Source organism: Eubalaena glacialis, chromosome 1 (genome assembly GCF_028564815.1).
Source record: "Eubalaena glacialis isolate mEubGla1 chromosome 1, mEubGla1.1.hap2.+ XY, whole genome shotgun sequence".
Classification (NCBI taxonomy): domain Eukaryota; kingdom Metazoa; phylum Chordata; class Mammalia; order Artiodactyla; family Balaenidae; genus Eubalaena; species Eubalaena glacialis.
In genome coordinates this window covers 221,157,424-221,176,962 of record NC_083716.1, presented here as the reverse complement: position 1 = coordinate 221,176,962, position 19,539 = coordinate 221,157,424, and the positions used below count along the sequence as shown (strand labels likewise).

Sequence of the window (19,539 nt, the reverse complement as noted above, 5' to 3'; positions counted from 1 at the left end):
CAATAAGCAGTGGGTTATAAGTTTTTTTTTTAATGCCTCCAAGCCACAAGTTCGTTATGTCCACTTAGAATTTCCCTTCCACCAGTCCTCTTCCATCTGTGGCTCTCCAAGCACTTACTCTCTTATTATTAGTTCCCAGTTCACCAGAAACGGTTTGCACTTATTTCCTCAACTGTGTAAGCAAGATGTGAAGCCCCATTCTCACAGATGGGGAAATGAGGCAAAGGGACTGGCCACAGGCCACCAAAAATTAGAAGCTAAAACCAACTCCTTGGTTTAAATATTATATTAGAAAAGCAAAGCAGCTTTGGGGGAAGAGGTTGTCTTCTACTGATTCTTGTGTTTGACAGAGAAGGGTGCCTTTGAAACATGTCCTAAAGCCCACTTTTAAAAAAGCCAATGGTTAAAAACAGGTTTCATCTAAGAACTTTATAGACTCTGGAGGCTTTTAACTGTGTATCTAGGCCAGAATTACTGCAGAAGAAATCACAGACCAGGGGTATGGTATAAGAATTTAAAAGATAAACAACCAGATAGAGGACAGCGGGTGGGGAAAGGATTATTAGAACCTCAGACGAGCGATAAGGAAGGGTTGTGGATGTGGGGGACCACTAACTTTGCTTGAGAAATGTAACAAAATGGCCAGTGTCTCTCACAGCTGGGCTCAGGGAAGGTAAACTAGAGAGATCATCGGGTTTTCCGGCTGCAAGGCTGGGCCTGCCTTCAGTCTTCCCTCCCGCTCCCTTAGACGAGGGTGGGGGGTGGGAAGCGAGAAGACTGGTGGTGATCTGGGCCTGCATCTTCTTTTCCTCCTCCAGTCCTGGGAATTCCTGAAAACTCCTTCCAACCCAATCCCAAATGGGCTCTCTCCGGGTTCTGAACAATGACGGGGAATACAGAGGGAAGTGGTCCCCTGCTCGCTCCAGAGGGCAATGGGATCCTCCAGCGAGAGTTCTGGCCCAAGCTACCCTCACGTCCCACAGGTCTCCTGCACTTTGGCACGCGCACTCCTGTCCACTCACTGCTTCCGCATCCCTCCTCTGAGCCTCTCCCCACGCATCTCTGCCCCTCACCCCACCGCGCCCAATCACCGCCCACGTCTACACCGCCTGGGCAGTCCCCACACCCTGCCAGGTCTCCCACCTCCCTCCTCCATGTCTGGGGGGCTGAACGATTAGCAGGGGTCAACTCTGCCTCCCCCGCCACCCACCAGCCCCCGGCCCCCGGCGCGCGCTCACCCGGCGGCCGCGTTCTCGAACTTGAGCGCGAGCGTCTCCTCGATGATGCGGTTGTTCACCTCCAGCAGGATCATGGCGGCGGCTGCCCCGGGCAGGGGAAGGAGAAACAAGGGCGGGTGAGGGTGGGTAAGGGAGGAAAGGACGGAGGGAGCGGCCCTGCTGCCCCCTGAGGAGGGGAGCTGGGTGGGGTAGGAGGTTAGGGGAGAAGGGGAAAGGGATCGGGGTGGGGGTAAGGGAACACGCGCGCGCTGACCCGCGCACGCACTGACTGTGGAGACACCTACCCACCCACCCGACCGACCTGGCCCCCGAAGCCTGAACCCGCCTGCCGAGCCGCCGCCGCCGCCGCTGCAGCCTCACCGACAAGCCCGATCCCCGCCCAGCCCCCGGCTCTAGCCGGCCACTTCCGCTCTCACACCCACTTCCGCTCGCCTCCCGGACGCGCGGCCCCGCGGCGCCATTTCCGCTCCGACCCCTCGTGCACGCGCACGCAGGTGCGCCGGGCGGGGGCGGAGGCCGCACATGCGCATGTGCGGTGCCGCTAGTCCCAACTCCACTTTCCCATAGACCGCTGCAACTGGCTGTGGCTAGTGTGTTTCATAGCCTGCTGTCCTTCCCCGAGGCCTGCCTCACTGTCCGGCGCCTCCCTCCCGCACTCCCCAAAGGTTTACTTCCACTCTTCCCGTCTTGTAATTTCAGAGACCCTACAAGAAGCTCACCCTTGTCATCTCCTAGCCGGCTTCTTTGCTCTCAGCTTGTTTGCTGTCAGTGTGACCCTTCCTCATGCCACAGTAATGGCTGTCCGGCGGCACCATCGTGCATTCATTTCTTCCACAGATGTTTAGTGGGCTCCTGCTCTGCGCTGGGGATACAGTGGCGCGTGAAACAGATGAGGTCCCCCCCTCGTGGAGCTCATAGTCTGGTAAAGGAAACGGACTACAAACTCAATTTATGTAACTACAGAGTGTTAAAAGGGCAAGGAAGGAAAGGAATGAGAAGTCACCGAAGTGAATAAACCTACCTGGTTCCCTGTCATGCTTCCATTTCTGTGCCTGGAGCTGCCTCCAAGTTGCCCCGAACATGATTTTCTCTGCCTCTGAAACCCTTACCTTCCAGTACGTCTGCCAGAGACATACTTTTTTTACTCAACTGCATGTGGGAAATGAACTCATTTTTGTGCTGCGTCTTTACCTTCTGCCTGTGTGCCTTGTTTTGTATTTTTCCTTCTCCAGGGAGAATCTGACAAATTTGAGTTCTTTTTACATGTATTGATTTATTTTATGCTAAGTGCTCCCAGGAAAGCGGGGGATGGGGAATGCAGAAAATGAGCAAAAAACTAGCTCTTGTCATCGAGGCCCAGAGAGCCCTTCAAAACGGATTTCTTTATTTACCGGCCATGGATAAACTTCGAGACGTTGCGGATACCCCCAAATTATATGCTAACGTTTTAACGTTGTTTATTGAACGAAAATAATGCGCATACATAGTTTAAAACATATATACATATACTAGAAGGCTTGTAATGAAAAAAGTAGTTCTCTGGCCTACTCTTTAGAGGCAATAGCCTCAACTCCTTTAGATATTCATCCAGATTAGATCCATATATCTAAATAAATGTGTATAGTACTAATTCTTGATTTGTTAATTTTAAGGGTTATTTGTTGACTTCCTGCCGTGATAGATAAGAACATGAATGACTCTATCACTTCTGTTCTCCACCTCCACATTTATGTAACTATTTTTAGTTAAACCAATAATCAGCATTTAAATTATGTTTGGGAATATTGTTTACTAATGAGCCAATAAAGGTAGCACAACCATGCCTTCTAGCTTATACGGCCCTCCATTTTTCTTAGAGTTAATTATTGCCTTTTTTCCTCACTTGTCAATTTTCTATATTATCTACAGTTGGCTGCCCCCACCCCTGCAAGTGCTCCAGGACTCTGTCCAAAAGTCTAGCAATATTTTCCATATACTCAAATGGGTAAGTTCCATTTTTTTCTCTAGAGTCTTTGTCCCAGAGCCTCCTTCCTCTTGTTTCAATCTGGACTGACTGATCTCTAGACTTGCTGTACAGTTGTCATTCTGGGATTTTCCTTCGTTGCTGTCATGGGCTGGTTTTGCCCATTTCATGGATCCCATGCCTTCTTCTTTCTTAGTTTACTTCCTTCTTTTGCTAAAGCACCTCCTTTAGTAACCTTGTAAGGAAGAGAGATAAGGGATATGTTGTTGGGATCTTTGCATATTTTAAAATGTCTTAATTTTATTCTAATGCTTGATTTGTAGTTGAATTTATAGTTGGGCTGGTTATTGAATTCAAGTTTGAAAATGATTTTCCATCATAATTTTGAGGGTATTATTCATTTTCTTTTACCTTCCAGGGTTGCTATTGTAAAAAGTCTGATTCCTGTTCATATTCCTGATGCTTTGTATGTTATATCTTCTCCATTTCTGGAAGCATTAGGATTTTCTCTTTAGGCTATTGGTTGGAAATTTTATAATGATGTGCTTTGCTGTGACTCTTAATTTTTTTGTACTGAGCACTCATTCAGAGTGGAAACTCATGTACTTCCGTTTTGGAGGAAATTTTCTTTGATTATTTACTTGATAATTTCTTCTCCTCCACTTTTTTTTGTTCTCTTTCTGGAATGTCTATTATTTATAAGTTAGATTTCTGGATTGATCCTTTCATTTTTTTCTTCTATTTTTTGTTTCTTTGGGTTTGTTTGTTTTATTTTTATTTTTAATTGTGGTAAATGTACATAACATAAAATTTCTCATCTTAACCATTTTTAAGTGTACAGTTCAGTAGTGTTAAGTTTATTGACATTGTAATGCAACCAATCTCAAAAACTCTTTTCATCGTGCAAAACTGAAACTCTTGTTTTGTTTGTTTTTTTGTTCTATTTTTCTGCGGTATTCCCTTGTCATTATCTTCAACCATTTTAAGTTTCAGTTTTCTTATTTTTAATTCCCAAGACCTTTTTTCCCCAACTCCCCTTCCCATGTTATTCTATCCTTGTTTTATTGACAGGAATATCTTCTATCTTTCTGAGGATATTACATGTTTTGTGGACAGGAATATCTTTCTGAGGATACTATAGTGTGTTTGTTTTTAGTTTTTCTCTAAAAACTAAACTAAACTGCTCTTTGCTCTGTTTCTTTCTTTTCTTTCTTTTTTTTTTTTTTTTGTCTCTCTCATTTATGTTAATGGCCGTCCTCAAAAGTCTGGTTACTTTAGCAGCCTGTTCGTATTTAGGGATGAGACTCCAAAAGGCTGAGTGGAAGCTGAAGTGTGTGGGCAAGATGAGTTGACAAGCACCTTACTACTTAAAAGGGACTAGCAGCATTGGCTTCCTCTGGAAGCTTTTTGGAAATACAGAATCTCAGTTCCCACCATAAACTACAGATTTAGAATCTGTACCTTAGCAAGATCCCTAGGTAATTCAAATGCATATTATGTTGTGAGAAGCACTGGATTAATGGACTTCACTCTAAGGTGCACTGATGATGTGCCAGATTTCATAGAGGGCCCACAAATGTCAATATTGGGAGGTCTTTTCTCCAGAGAAGGATCCTCTAGTTGCTTGGGGCTTATAAACTTGGCTATGAGTGTTCCCAGAGTCTTAAGAATGCTTTTAAAGTTCCAGCCCACTTCCACTTAATCCCATTATAATCCCTGTGCCTCCCCACTGCCTTCCACTGGGCTTGAGTGTATAGAAAATGAATCTCTGTTGGTGGAGATGGAGGAAGGGGTGGAAATGGGATGGGTCAGATGGGAAATGGGATAATCACCTGACTGCTTGGGGACCTAGAATGCTCTTTATACAGATTTTCAACCAATCTTCCCATTTTCTTCATCTTGCTTTTGGTTTTTTTAAACTTCTGACTGATTGAACAAATATCTTTGTCCCACCACCCAGTTTCCTTGAATCTTAACATTTTATAATTAAACTTGCTTCAGAGCTTTTTAAAAAAGAAATACAGTTGAAACTTCCTGTGAACCCCACCCAATTCTATTCCTTTTTCTCCTTCCTCCCCCTCCTCCTCAAAGGTAACCATCACCTTGCATTTGGTGTTTATCCTTCCCACGCATGTTTTTACACTTTTACTACATATGCATGTATCCATTAACAATGTGTAGCAAATTTGCATGATTTTAAGCTTTTTGTTAATAAGTATCATACTGTATATCTCCTTTTGAAACTTGTTTCTTTTAGTCAGCAATATGTTTTTGAGATTTACCCGTCATTACATGAACCTATTTTAACTGTGATGTAGCATTCCAATGTACGATTATATGTTATGATTACCAAGGTATTTATCCATTCTCCTGTTGAAGGACACTAAAGTTCTTTCCAGTATTTTTTCTATTACAAGCAATGCTGTTTGGAACATTCTTGTACACATTTCCTGTGTACAGGTGTGAAAGTTTCTTTAGAGTATATCCCTAGGATTGTAACTGTTGAGATGTGGATTATGGACACCTTTAACTTTTCCAGATGTTGCCAAATTGCTCTCCAAAATAGTTGTACCAATGTATACTTCCACTTGCAATGTATGAAGGTTCTCATTGCTCCTTGTCCTTACTAGCACTTGGCATTGTCAGACTTTAAGTGGATGGATATTAAAAAACATCTGATTGTTTTTAAAATAAGAATTAGCCAGGTAGATAAAGAGGGGTAGAGCTGGAGGGGGGAAGTGCCAAGAGATGGACAGCTGGAAACACAGTAATAGCTAACGTTCAGGTGGAAGATTTATTCTGTGCTAGGTGCTGTTTTAAGAACTTTACGTGTATCTCTTTGAATTCCTGTGACAACTCTAAGAAGTAGGAACTACTATTAATTCATTTTATAGATGATGAAACTGAGATGCTAATAGGCTAAAGAATGTATCCAAAGTAATATATGTGGCTGGTCATTGAACTGGGATTTAGACTCCAGATGTCATGTTTTGACGTGCAATATTGGTATCCAACAGGATAGTTGACATGACATGCAATACAGGTATCCAGTACTGAACTGGATAGTTCTGCATTTTAGTTTCAAGTATGATAAAATCAAAGTACAAAAAACTGGACCTGACACTTCATTTAAATAAAGACAACAGCTTCTTGATTGAACCTTCATCCTGCTGAACCCTGATGGCCAAATTAGGGAAAGCGACTGTTCTAAAACAGCCTGAAATTTGCTGCTTTCAGTCTTAAAGACAGAGGCTGGAGGTCATTTTGGGGTTGGGTGGCTGGAATAAATTGAAACTTGATTTTTATCCATTTAGGATGTCAATTGTAATCCCCAGGGTAACCACTAAGATAATAGCTTAAAAAATGTATAGAAAAGGAAATGAAGAAGGGATCAAAACTGTACACTAGAAAAATCAATCAAAAGTAGAGTGTATTCAAGGAAATAAAGAAAAAAATTTAAGATATAAAGAAAACAAATAGCACAATGGTAGAAGTAAGTCCTTTATTATCAGTAATCATTTAAAATGTAAACGGATAAAGTCAATTTATTAAAAGATGGAGATTGGCAGAATGTATAAAAATCTGTGATCCAGCTATATGCTGCTTACAAGAAACTTTAGAAGCAAAGACACAAATAGGTTGAAATGATTGGAAAAATATATTCTATGCAAATAGTAACTACAAGAGAGCTGGGGTGGCTATACTAGCATCAGACAAAATAGATTTTAAGTTAAAAGTTGTTACAAGAGACAGAAGAATGCTGTATATTGATAAAAGGATCAATTTATTGAGAAGATAATTATAAACATATACACCCAAAATATAAGAATCAAATACTGACAGAATTAAAGAGAGAAATAGATTATTCTACAATAACAGTTGGAGTTGACCTTCAATATCTCACTTTAAACAATGGCTTGAATATCTAGACAGAAGATCAATAAGGAAATAGAGGACTTGAAGAACATTATAAATCAAGTAAACCAAACATACATGTACAGAACATCCCATTCAACAACAGCAGAAATACATTCTCCTCAAGTGTACATGGAACATTCTCCAGGATAGACCATATGTTAGGCCATAAAAAAACTCAATGAATTTTAAAAGATCAAAATCGTACAAAATATTTTCTTCAACGACTGGAGAATGAAACTAGGAATCAGTAACAGAAGAAAACTGAAAAATTCACAAGTGCATGGAAATTGAGCAACACACTCTTTAACAACCAGTACATTAAAGAAGAAATTACTAGGGAAATTAGAAAATACTTTGACATGAATGAAAATGAAAACATAATATACCAAAACTTATGGGATGCAGTGAAAGCAGTGCTCAGAGGGATATTTACAGATCAACACCCTAACTTTATACCTTAAGAAACTATGAAAAGAAGAGCAAACTAAACCCAAAGCTAGCAAAGGAGGGAAATGATAAAGTTTAGAGCATATATAAATTAAATGGAGAATAGAAAAACAACAGAGAGAACCAATAAAACCAGAAGAAAAGTTTTTTTAAAAAAGATCCAGCAAAATTGACAAACTTTTAGCTCAACTAAGAGAAAAAAAGAGAAGATGCAAGTAACTAAAATCAGAAATAAAAATGAAGATCTAACAGAAATTAAAAGGATTATAAGAGAATATTATAAACAATTGTATGCCAACAAATTAGATAATGTGGATGAAATGAACAAATTTTTTAGAAATGCACAAATTACCAAAACTCACTCAAGAAGAAATAGCAAATACCAACAGACTTCTAACAAGTAAAGATATTGAATCAGTAATCAAAAACCTCACAAGAAAGAAATGTCCCGGACCAGGTGGCTTCACTAGTGAATTCTGATAAACATGTAAAGAATAATTAATACTCTATTCAAACTCTTCCAAGAAACAGAAGAGGAAGGAAAACTTCCTAACACATTCTATGAGGCCAGCATTACCTTGATACCAAAGCTAGACAAAGATACCACAAGAAAAGCAAATTACAGACCAGTATCTTTTATGAGTATAGATACAAAAATCTTCAACAAAATGCTAGCAAGCCAAACCCAAGAGCACGTTAAAAGGATTGCATACCACAACCAAGTGGAATTTATGCCAAGAATGCAGAGTGGTTTAACATAAGAAAATCAATCAATGCGATACAGAACATTAAGAGAATGAAGGAAAAGAATAAAGAACATCTCAATAGATGCAGGAAAGGCATTTGACAAAATACAGCACCTTTTAATGATAAAAATACTCAGGAAGCTAGGAACAAAAGGGAATTTCCTTAACACAATAATGAACATTTATGAAAAAACCCACAACTAACATCATACACAGTTATGAAAGACTAAAAGCTTTCCCCCTCAGATCAGGAACAAGACAAAGATATCTGCTTTCACCATTGCTATTTAGCATTGTACTGGAAGTCCTAGCAGAGCAATTGGGCAATAAAAATAAAGAAAAGACATCCACACTGGAACACAAGAATTAAACTATCTCTATTTGTGCTTTCATTTTGTTTTGTTTTTGGCTGCACTGTGCAGCATGCGGGATCTTAGTTCCCAGACCAGGGATTAAACCTGTGCTCCCTGCAGTGGAAGTGCAAAGTCCCAGCCACTGGACCACCAGGGAATTCCCTAAACTATCTCTATTTGTGGATGACATGATTCTATATAAAGAAGATCCCATAGAATACACACACACACACACACACACACACACACACACACACCAGCTAGAGCTAATAAATGAATTCAGCAAAATTTTAGGGAACAATATCAACACACAGAAATCAGTTGCATTTCTATACACCAGCAATAAACAATCTGAAAAGGAAATTAAGAAAACTTTATTTCCAATAGCATCTAAAAGAGTAAATTACCCAGGAATAAGAATAGCCAAGGAGGTGAAAGATTTGTACACTAAAAACTACAGAATGTTCCTAAAAGAAATTAAAACCTGAATCAGTGGAAAGACATCCCATGTTCATGAACTGAAACACCTAATATTGTTAAGCTGGCAATATTCTCCAAAGCAACCTACAGATTCAATGCAATCCCTAACAAAATTCCAGTAGCCTTTTTGCATAAATGGAGAAGCTGATCTTCAAATTTATAGGGAACTGCAAGGGCCTCTAAATAGCCAAAAAAATGTTTTTAAAAAAGCAAAACAAAATTGGAGACTCACACTTCCTGGTTTCAAAACTTACTACAAAGTGGGACTTCCCTGGTGGTACACTGGTTAAGACTCCATGCTTCCACCGCAGGGGGCGTGGGTTTGATCCCTGGTTGCGGAACTAAGATTCCACATGCCGTGCAGCACGGTCAAAAAAAAAAAGGAAAAGAAAAGAAAAGAAAACTTACTACAAAGCTACAGCAATCAAAACAGTGTGGCACTGACATAAAGGCAGACATATATAGACCAATGGAATAGAATTGAGAGTTCAGCAATAAACCCAACACCTATGGCCAACTGACTTTTGACAAGGGTGCCAAGGCCATTCAATGGGGGAAAGAAGAGTCTCTCTTTAACAAATTGTACTGGGACAACTGGATAACCTCATGCAAAAGAAGGAAGTTGTACCCTTACCTCACTCCTTATACAAAAATTAATTTAAACTGGATCAACAACCTAAATATAAATGCCAAACCTATTAAACTATTAGAAGAAAACATAGGGGTAGAATCTTTATGACCTCAGATTTGTCAATGGATTCTTAGACTTGACACTAAAAGCAGAAGCAACAAAAGGAAAAAATAAATTGTTCTTCATCAAAAGTAAAAACTTGTGATAGACACATACAAGCTGTACCTCTAAACCTGAGGTGAGTCAGCCAAGAGCTCTCATTAGGTATAGTCAGCTGAAAGTCTAAATGTGAATAATGCTATTGGTTGTGCTATTTACAGAGAATTAGAGATTTATTTAAATTTTAAGTGGTTTCATGTGCCTCCCAAGAAGTTATCTGCTTTAGAAAAATCACATGTATTGAGCCTCTCATTTTGGCATAAAAAGAGAGACACACCACTTTTATTAATAGGTAATTTCTCCCATTTCTGAATAAATGTTGAATTGAAGGAACACCAAAGCATTTGCTTGCCTGGGATGCTTTCATGTCTTGGCCCTGTTCTAATAGGAGGGGCAAATGTGATGGGAGATCAGGAGGCTATTCTATTTGTCTGGGTAGGAGATGATGACAGTTTGCTCTGGGTGGAGTAGTGGAGATGGAGAGAATTGGACGTTTTTGAGAGTTATTTCAGTGAAGGAATCAAAAAGTTCTGGTGATAGATTGAATAGGTGCTGCCTTAATTACCTATACTGAGTAACACGTTATCAGAAACTTAGCGACCTAAAATAACATCCATTTACTAGCTCACAGTTTCTATAGGTCAGAAGTCCAGGCATAGCTTGACTGGGTCCTCTGCTCAGGATCACACCAGACTTCAATCCAAGTGCTGACTGGGGCTGTGAATCAGAGATTCAACTAGGAAAAGATCCACTTCCAAGCTCCCCCAGATTGTTGGCAGAATTCATCTCTTTGCAGCTGTAGCACTGAGCTCCCCATTTTCTTTCTGGCTGTCAGAGGGCCCCCCACACTTCCTTGACAAATATGACAGCTTAATTCTTTAAAGCCAACAAGGATGTCTCTCTCACCTCAGCCTGCAGGATGGAGTCTTATAATAATGGAAGTCCTATAATTATGGGAGTGACATCCTGTCACCCTCGCAATATAAGACAACCTGAACAAGAGGCTGACGTTCATCACCTTGGCCATATTCTACTGATTAGAAACATGTCACAGGTTCTGCCTTAAGGAGAAGGGATTATACAAAGGCATAACTCAGTGGAGGGGGGTTATCACTTTAGAGTGTGTCCCCCATGGGTAGGATAAGGGAAAGCAAAGTGTCAGCTCTAATATTCAGATTTCTGCCTTGAGCAGGTGGGTGGAAATTGTGCCATTTATTGAGATGAGAGCATGGGGGAGCATGTTGGTTGAGGGCAGATCTTGGGCTCAGTTGTTGACCTGTCAAGTTAAGATGCTCAAGGGCATGAAGGATGCCTATTCTGTTCTTCACTCTTTATCCAGTACCTAGTGTAGTTCCTGCCATATAGTAGGTGCTCAGTAGAATGAATGAATGGATGAACGAATGAGTCTGTGAGACATCCAAGTGGAGATAGTGATAAGCCAATATCTCTTGGAGGTCACTGGTGTTTTTACAATGATTAACACACTGCCTTGGATGAGACTGCCTAGGAAAGAGGGTAGAGGGAGGAGGACAAGTGTCTCAGGACTGAGTGCTGGGACCCCCAGTACTGAGAGGTCAGGCTGGAGAGGAAACACTGCCAAAGGATACCAAGAAAGGATGGGCACAAGAGTGTGGTGTCAAAGGCTCCTGAGAAGCCAAGACAGTACCGAGAGGTGTCCATGGGGAGAACTGGTTTTGGCGGAGTGGTGGAGCTAAGGAGTGGACAGGAGGTAAGGAAAGGGAGGGCAAGCCAACAATTCTTTCTAGAAGTCTGGCTATAGGGGAGGAGAGATTGAATGATAACTGGAGAGAGATGAGTCATCCACTATAGAGATCAGCCACGTTCTGATGTTGAAGGAGGGCAGCTCAAGGCATGTGCTGGGGCTAGACCAGCTCTCTTGGTCAGAGTGGTAGAGAAAACCTTCTCTGCTGATCTCATGGTCTTGCTTTTTTTTTTTTTTTTAAATAAATTTATTTATTTATTTATTGGCTGTGTTGGTTCTTCCTTGCTGTGTGTGGGCTTTTCTCTAGTTGCAGCGAGCAGGGGCTACTCTTTGTTGCGGTGCGTGGGCTTCTCACCGCGGTGGCTTCTCTTGTTGCAGAGCGCGGACTCTAGGCGCACAAGCTTCAGTAGTTGTGGCACGTGGGCTCAGTAGTTGTGGCTCACGCGCTTTGTTGCTCCGCGGCATGTGGGATCTTCCCGGACCAGGGCTCGAACCCGTGTCCCCTGCATTGGCAGGCGGATTCTTAACCACTGCGCCACCAAGGAAGCCCCTGGTCTTGCTTTTATACTGCTTTCTCTATCGTGTTTTTTATTGTAGTCAAGCTAACACAATTCTTTAAGAATGTTAAGGATGGAAAATACACTCAAGAGGTCTCTTTCCTCCCCCCTTTTTTCCTACTCTTCCCTCCTTTTGTCCTCCTCCCAAATCATTCTGTCTAGAATGTATTTCCTTCCCTTCCTCCCTCCCTCCCTCCCCCCCTTCCCCCCTTCCTCCCTCCCTCCCTCCCTCCCTCCCTTCCCCCCTCCCTCCCTCCCTCCCTCCCTCCCTCCCTCCCTTCCCCCTTCCTTCCTTCCTCCCTCCCTCCCTCCCTCCCTCCCTCCCTCCCTCCCTTCCTTCCTTCCTCCCTCCCTTCCTCCCTCCCTTCCCTCCTTCCTTCCTTCCTTCCTCCCTCCCTCCCTCCCTCCCTCCCTTCCTTCCTTCCTCCGTCCCTCCCTCCCTCCCTTCCTCCCTTCCTTCCTTCCTTCCTCCCTCCCTTCCTTCCTCCCTCCCTCCCTCCCTCCCTTCCCCCCTTCCTTCCTTCCTCCCTCCCTCCCTCCCTTCCTTCCTCCCTCCCTCCCTCCCTTCCTTCCTCCCTCCCTTCCTTCCTCCCTCCCTCCCTCCCTCCCTTCCCCCCTTCCTTCCTTCCATCCATTAGTATGGAAGAGACTTGAGCAGTTTTCATTGAGGACTGGTAGGCTGCAAAAGAGAAGAAGTTGAAGGTAAAGCAAAGATGGTAATTAATAGTGTGAGGCTTCTGAGAGAATGGTGGGGAGACGGACTGTAGGGCACAAACTGGCTTTGCGGTGGCCGAGGGACGCAACTCCTCTGTGGCACAAGCAAGGAGAAAGGCGTGCGGTGGGCCCAGTGAGAGTATTGGTTTGGTGTCAGGAAGTAGAGGGAGGTTTCTAGAGCTTAGGTCCAAGTGTCTTTTGTGGCCACCCGCATCTGTGAGACACCACTTTTCATATAATAAACTTAATATTTGTTGAATAAAAGAATACCTGCAGAAATCCTTTAAAGGACAGCATAAATAGCATTTGTCTACCTTGATTTTTCAAAATGAAATACTGATTGACTTTAGTTATCCTACAAATAATACATGCTCCTTATAAAAAATGTAAATAATATAGAAAATTTCCCTTGACATTCTCCCCCACAGAGATAACAACTGTAAATGGTGAGCATCTACTTTGCCAGTGGGTTATATATTAAACAAAAGAGGATTACCTTATACGTGGAATTGGGTGAGCTGTTTTTCTCACTTTAACGTTGTATCCTTTGTGTCAATACATAAAGACTGTCCTTATCTTTCATAACACCTGCTTGGTATCCACCTCTGAGTCTCATACATTTATTTAACAAAAACCCTTTGATAATCATGTAGGTTGTTGCTAATTTTTCAATACAGCTTTGCACACCTGCATCATTATTTTATTAAAATAAATTTAGAGGAGGGCAGCACATATGCATATTTCAAATTTTGATACCCATCTCCAAATTGCCCTCCAAAGGACTGTGCCAATTTACGCTTCCATCAACAGGATGTCAGGTTGCCTGTTTCCACACACTCCTGTCAACAACCGGCTATTAGAAATCTTTTTAATCCTGTCCATCTAAGTGAAAAATGAATCTCATTTTAATTTGCTTGGATGTAATTATTAGTGAGGTTTGACATCTTGAATATGAATTTTGGCCATTAACAAGCCTTCTTTTATGGAGTGCTTCTTTGTGCCTTTTACTTCTTTTCTATTTGGCTTGTAATTTTCTTATTTATTTCTAAATAATCCATAGTTTAATAATACTACTCTTTCTCCAGCATATTGCAAATATTTTTTTCCATTTTGTTATTTGCCTTTTAGCTATGCTGTTGATTTGCCTTGCTATATAGAGATTTTTCATTTTCACATCAATTTTCTCAATTTTTTAAAAAAATGTTTTTTGCCACTGGCATTGTACTAAGAAAGCTGATTGTCACATCAAAATTATTGAAAAATTCTTCTGTTTTCTCTATTAGTTTGTAGTTTATCATTTTTTAGTTAAAATTTTATCTGTTTCTGCTTATTTTTAATTACAAGAGCAATATATGATTACATCCTAGTCACTTCCTTAGAAGTGATCACTGCTATTTGATTAAGGTCTGTGCTTTCAAACTCTTATATGTTCATATGAAGATACACACACATATTCAACATAAACAGCATCATTCTATATGTGTTATTTATAATTTGCTTTTTCATTGAACAGTGTTTAAATATTTCCTTGTCAGTACCTATGGATTGATTTCTTTCTTTTCTAACTGCTGAATGATAGTTTATTGTATGAATGTACCATAAATTGTGGTTTTCAAAAAATATTTGTCTGCAATTCATCTGAATTTGTGTGTGTGTGTGTGTTGTGTAGAGTGAGAGATATAATTTAATTTTTCCCAATAATTTTCCAACTATCTTAATACCATGTGTTGAATAACCCATCTTTCCTCTACTGACTCGAAATGTTACTTTATAGTTGAGTGAACACTAGATTGACAATGTTGGGAGATGGGCATAGCAAAGTGCTCAGGAGAATATGAAGGCCTTCCTCTTCTGCTGTACCAGCTGTACTAGCTGGCCTGGCATTCCTGTTTCTCCCCTGGCCATGTAGCTTGCTCTGAACAGACATAAAGGGCTGACCAATATTCCCTAGTTGTTTTATACCCATGTACAGAGAAATCTTAGCTTTGAAATGGGGCCATTTCTCCTTCTTCTCCTTCACCATCATCATCATCATCATCATCATCCTGTATAAGGTTGTGGTAGACCTGCCAACTATTTCCATCTCCCATGAGTTACTTGAGGTGTGTATGGCCTTATGCACCATGTGACTCAGGGGAAGACCCTCATCTATAACATTCCCTCCTGGAAATCTGGAACAGGAATATCTAGTCATGTGGCTTTGCTTTCGCAAAGTGCTCCACTGGTAAAAACGAGATGATTTGGGGTGGTACATGGTGAATCTGTTTTAATTTAATTTAAATTTAAAAATTATTATTCTTTTTTACTTACATTGTAAAGGATACAAATGAACAGCCAGATGAACAAGCAAGGTCTAGAAGTGTCCCGAGAGCAGGATCTTCCCTGTGGAGATGGGGTGTACCACCCTTGTGGCAGGTGAATGTACTCAGCAATCCAGAAACTGTTTTAATTTTAATTGTTACATTTATTTATTTATTTTATTCTAATGGGTATTTAAAAAAATGACACACACGAGAGCACAAGGCTTAAAATAGGTATCTAATTTAACACAAGTGAATCAATGTAAAGAACACTGTATTTGAGTGGACATGACAAAATGCTACAGAAGGTTTGAGGATGATTGAAGTTTGGAAAATCCCAAATTAGATGGCAGTATTATCAGTCAAGAGTGCTCTCAGGGGAATTCCCTGGTGGTCCAGTGGTTAGGACTCTGGGCTTTCACTGCCGAGGGTAAGGTTCAATCCTTGGTTGGGGAACTAAGATCCCACAAGCCGTGCGGTGGCCAAAAAAAAAAAAAAAAAAAAGCAGTGCCCTCAGATGCAAGTAACAAAAAACCTAACTCATAGTGGCTTAAAAGCATGGGGGTGAGGTTTTAAAAAGAAGTTGGTTTTTGTCCTTGGTTTTTGGGTTTTGAGTTTTTGGGTTTTGTTATTTTACACATAATTTCCACTTGTTGGACAATGTTGGTTCAGGGGTTCAAAGATGTCTGAGGGTGAAAGACCTCTCTGTGATTCTTTTGGCCTTTTCCTCATGGTCCCATGATGGCTGCTGCTGCTCTGGCTATCACAACCAAAAGGAAGAAAAAGGAAGAGGTGGCACAAAGCAGTGTCTTTGCCTTTTGTCAGGAAAAGCAAGAGCTTTCCCAGAGTTCCCAGCAGTCTTCTCCTTAAGCCTCATTTGTCAGAACCATATACATGGCCACTGCTAGGTGTAAAGGAGGCTGGGAAAGTGGACCATAGATTGTTGCAATTGGCTTAGACCATCCTCGTCAAACTGAGGTCCTCTTAGTGAGGAAGGAAGGGGAACGGGTGGTGGGTAGACAACTGCAGTGTCTGCCATGTGGGGATGTGTGGACCTGCAGAGAGAAGCAGAGATGGGACACCATCTGCCCCAAAGAGATGCTACAGTGGAAGTAATGTCAGGCTCTCAGCTCCAATCCCTAAATGACCGACTGTACTTCATTTCCTGTTCTTGTGAGTTGGCAAGATTGCCTGTTGTATCGTTTCCATAAACCATCCTTTGACTTGAGCTAGTGAGAGTGGGTTTTTATTCATTATAGCCCCAAGCAGTTTTTTTTTTTTTTACTGAAGTATAGTTAATTTACAATGTTGTGTTAGTTTCAAGTGTACAACAAACTGACTCAGTTTCATATAGATATATATATTTTTTCTTTTCTATTATAGGTTATTACAAGATATTGAATATAGTTCCCCGTGCTCCAAGCAGAGTTTTTGACGTGTGTTAAAGTGTGTTTTCTCGTTTGTTCTTTACAACAGTTACTAGAATCCTTATTTTACACAAGAGGAAAAAGAAGCTCTGAGGTTAACTTGCTCAACTTCATGTGACTTTAACTTAGGTTTTCTGACAACTAATATAGTCTTTATGCCATCTCTGTATTTTTTAGAGGACCATCTTTAAAGGGGAAGTGTTTATTTCTTAACTAGCATCAAGAGGACAAAGGAATAAATACACGAGAGAGGGAGTTTCCTTGAGGGCTGGTCAATGTCACCCATCAGCTCTGTCCCTGGCTTAAATCAAAAGGCAGAAGGCAGCCTGACTCTGTCACGCATCTGGGTTTCGGAGACTTAGGGAATGTTTAGTTTTCTGCTTGTCTATTTCCAAACTTTATGCATGTAATTTATTGTCCTGATTACAATTTCACGTGGTTAGAGGATGTGAGACATCCAAGTTACAGATCTGTGTGAGAAGCACAAGAGAAATCAAGTGCATTTGGGAGCTGTGGTTTTCCTCCCTTCTCACACCAGAGTCGCTCCGTGGGTGACCTCAACCAGCCATGATTTTAACCACCATCAAGACAGTGCTGACTCTCAAGATCTTGATTCATCCTGGTCCAGCGGAAATCATTACCTCCTCTCCCTAAACTTAACGTTTTGCTTGCATGCCCTATCTTGGCAAATGGTAGAGCCATCTACACAGTCATGCCAGGACGTCATCTCCCACACATGCAAACCCTTGCCACATTATGTAGATTCTTTCCTCTAAATCACGCTGTAATACACCCCCTCATTCCTTCCCCGAATGCTTCAGTTCAGCCCTTCATTCCCTTTCAGAGGATGGTGGCTGCCATCTCCTGGATTTGGTGTTTTCCAAGTTCGTTGGAAAACCTGGGGTGCTTGCTAATCATCTAGATTCCCAGGCCCTTTTCCTAGACTCTGAGTCAATAGGCCTGGGGTAGGGCCCTGGAATCTGTATGCTTAACAAGCATCCCAGGCAATTTTTCCAAGCAATGGGCAGCACTGGTACCTCACTGGTCTCCCTGCCTCAGGTCTCTCCCTTGTCAATCTAGCCCTGCTCTGCTGCAGAATTATCTTCCTAAAATGTACCAGAGGCTTTTTTTGTGCTGCACAAAACTCAGACTCTGTAACTTTATAAACAGGGTGTGATTTAGTCACTACCTCCCTCTCCAGTCTCATTTCCTGCCTTCCCTGGACTTTAATAATACAAACTGTTCATCAGATTTGAGGATCCCATTGCTTTTTCACTGCTCAATGCCTTTGCCTATGTTGTTCTTTCTGCCTGGACAGTCCACCTTCCCCAGGTCTACCTGGAAAACTCCTATCCATCCTGCAAGATCCAACTCAAGTGTTCCCTCTTCCCTGAAGCTTTCCTTGCCCCCTTTGGAGCTTGAGCATATGTTTATTATTGCAGCTGCCTCACTGAAGTCTCTGTGGCAGAGTCTCTGCTTAGCCCACAGGTACAGGTAGTATTTGTAGTTGTTGCAGGTGCTCGTTAAACAACTACTGAATAGATAGCTTTTTCTCTGTGAGAGGAAATTTAGTGAAAGCAAATAGGGCAATTTCCAGGAAAATAGTATTCCCACTCTTTCCCCTGTGAGTCTAAACTCTATAGAGTTTCTTACTTTGAAAAGCAGTCCTTATTCTATCTGTTTACATTTGCAAATTCAATACATTAAACTGTGTAATAACAGTCAACATTTACCTGGTGCCCATTGTGTGCTAGAAACTTTGCATTCACCACTTCACTTATCCTACAGATGAAAAAACTGAGGCTCAGAAGTGAACTAATTTGCGCAGGATCACAAAACTGGTAAGTGCTGGGATTGGTACAGTGCTATTCTGCCTCTTCCAGAGATTTATGTAATAACCACTAGGATATGCCATATGTGTTTAGGATAAAACATCCCTGTATTGAGGGGTGCAGGTAATGTAAGTGAGTGAAGCAGTGTGGGCATGAGGCAATAAGGAGGGGTGTGGAGTGTGGCAAACCGGAGGGTGTACACTCTGCTTCAAGGAGTTAGCCAAGAGTTAATGCCAGCTGATCTGCCTCCCCAGCATTTTTGTGAAAAATTTCTAACATGTAGCAAAGCTGAAAGAATTTTACAGTGTATGCTTATCTACCTAGTACCTAGATTCTACTATGAACATTTTACTTGCTTTATCTCATCTCTATCCATTTATTCATTAATCAATTTTATTTTTTCTAATGTAAATATTTCAAAGTAAATTGCACACACGTCTCCCTAAATACACCAGTATGTACATTAACTAGAGATCAATATTTGTTTTTAGTTTTTAGATATAAAATTTATGTACAGTGAAATGCACAGACCTTCAGTGTATATTCACTAAGTTTTGACAAATACGTGCTCCTGTCATCTAAATTTCCATTGAGAAATATCCCCCAATCTAGAAAACATCACCGTCATTCCCAAAATAGCCTCACGTTCCTCCTAAGTTTGTCTCTGCTTCCATCCCCCTAAGGTAACAACTGTTTTGATTATTTTTCTTTCAAAGATTAGTTTTGCCTGTTCTAGAACTTTATAAAAGCAGAATCATACAGTATATACTCTTTTGTGTAAGACTTCTTTCACTCAGCATAAAGTTTTAAAGGTACATCCATGTTGTTGAGTGTATCAGCAGCTCTTTCCTTTCTGTTGCTGAGAAGTATTCCATTGTATTTGACTTATGAACATACCACAGTTTGTTTATCCATCTTCCTATGCATGGACACCTGGGCTGTTTCTAGTTTTTGGCTATTATGAATAAAGCTATTAATATTTTTGCACAAATATGTTTGTGGACATGCATTTTCACTTCTCTGGGTATATTCTTAGGAGTGGAATTGCTGG

At 41.1% G+C, this 19,539-nt stretch overlaps 1 protein-coding gene across 1 annotated transcript in view; it reads right to left on the bottom strand.

Annotated features, from left to right (window-relative positions):
* Positions 1 to 1,646, bottom strand: part of ARPC2 (actin related protein 2/3 complex subunit 2) — a 29,638-nt gene extending 27,992 nt beyond the window's left edge. Inside the window, exons 1-2 of the mRNA XM_061187296.1 lie at positions 1,540 to 1,646; positions 1,239 to 1,320 (exon numbers count right to left, since the gene is read on the bottom strand). Coding sequence (XP_061043279.1) covers positions 1,239 to 1,312 — 74 coding nt within the window. The 5' untranslated portion in view covers positions 1,313 to 1,320; positions 1,540 to 1,646. The remainder of the gene's footprint in view (positions 1 to 1,238; positions 1,321 to 1,539) is intronic.
* Positions 1,647 to 19,539: the final 17,893 nt, after the last annotated feature.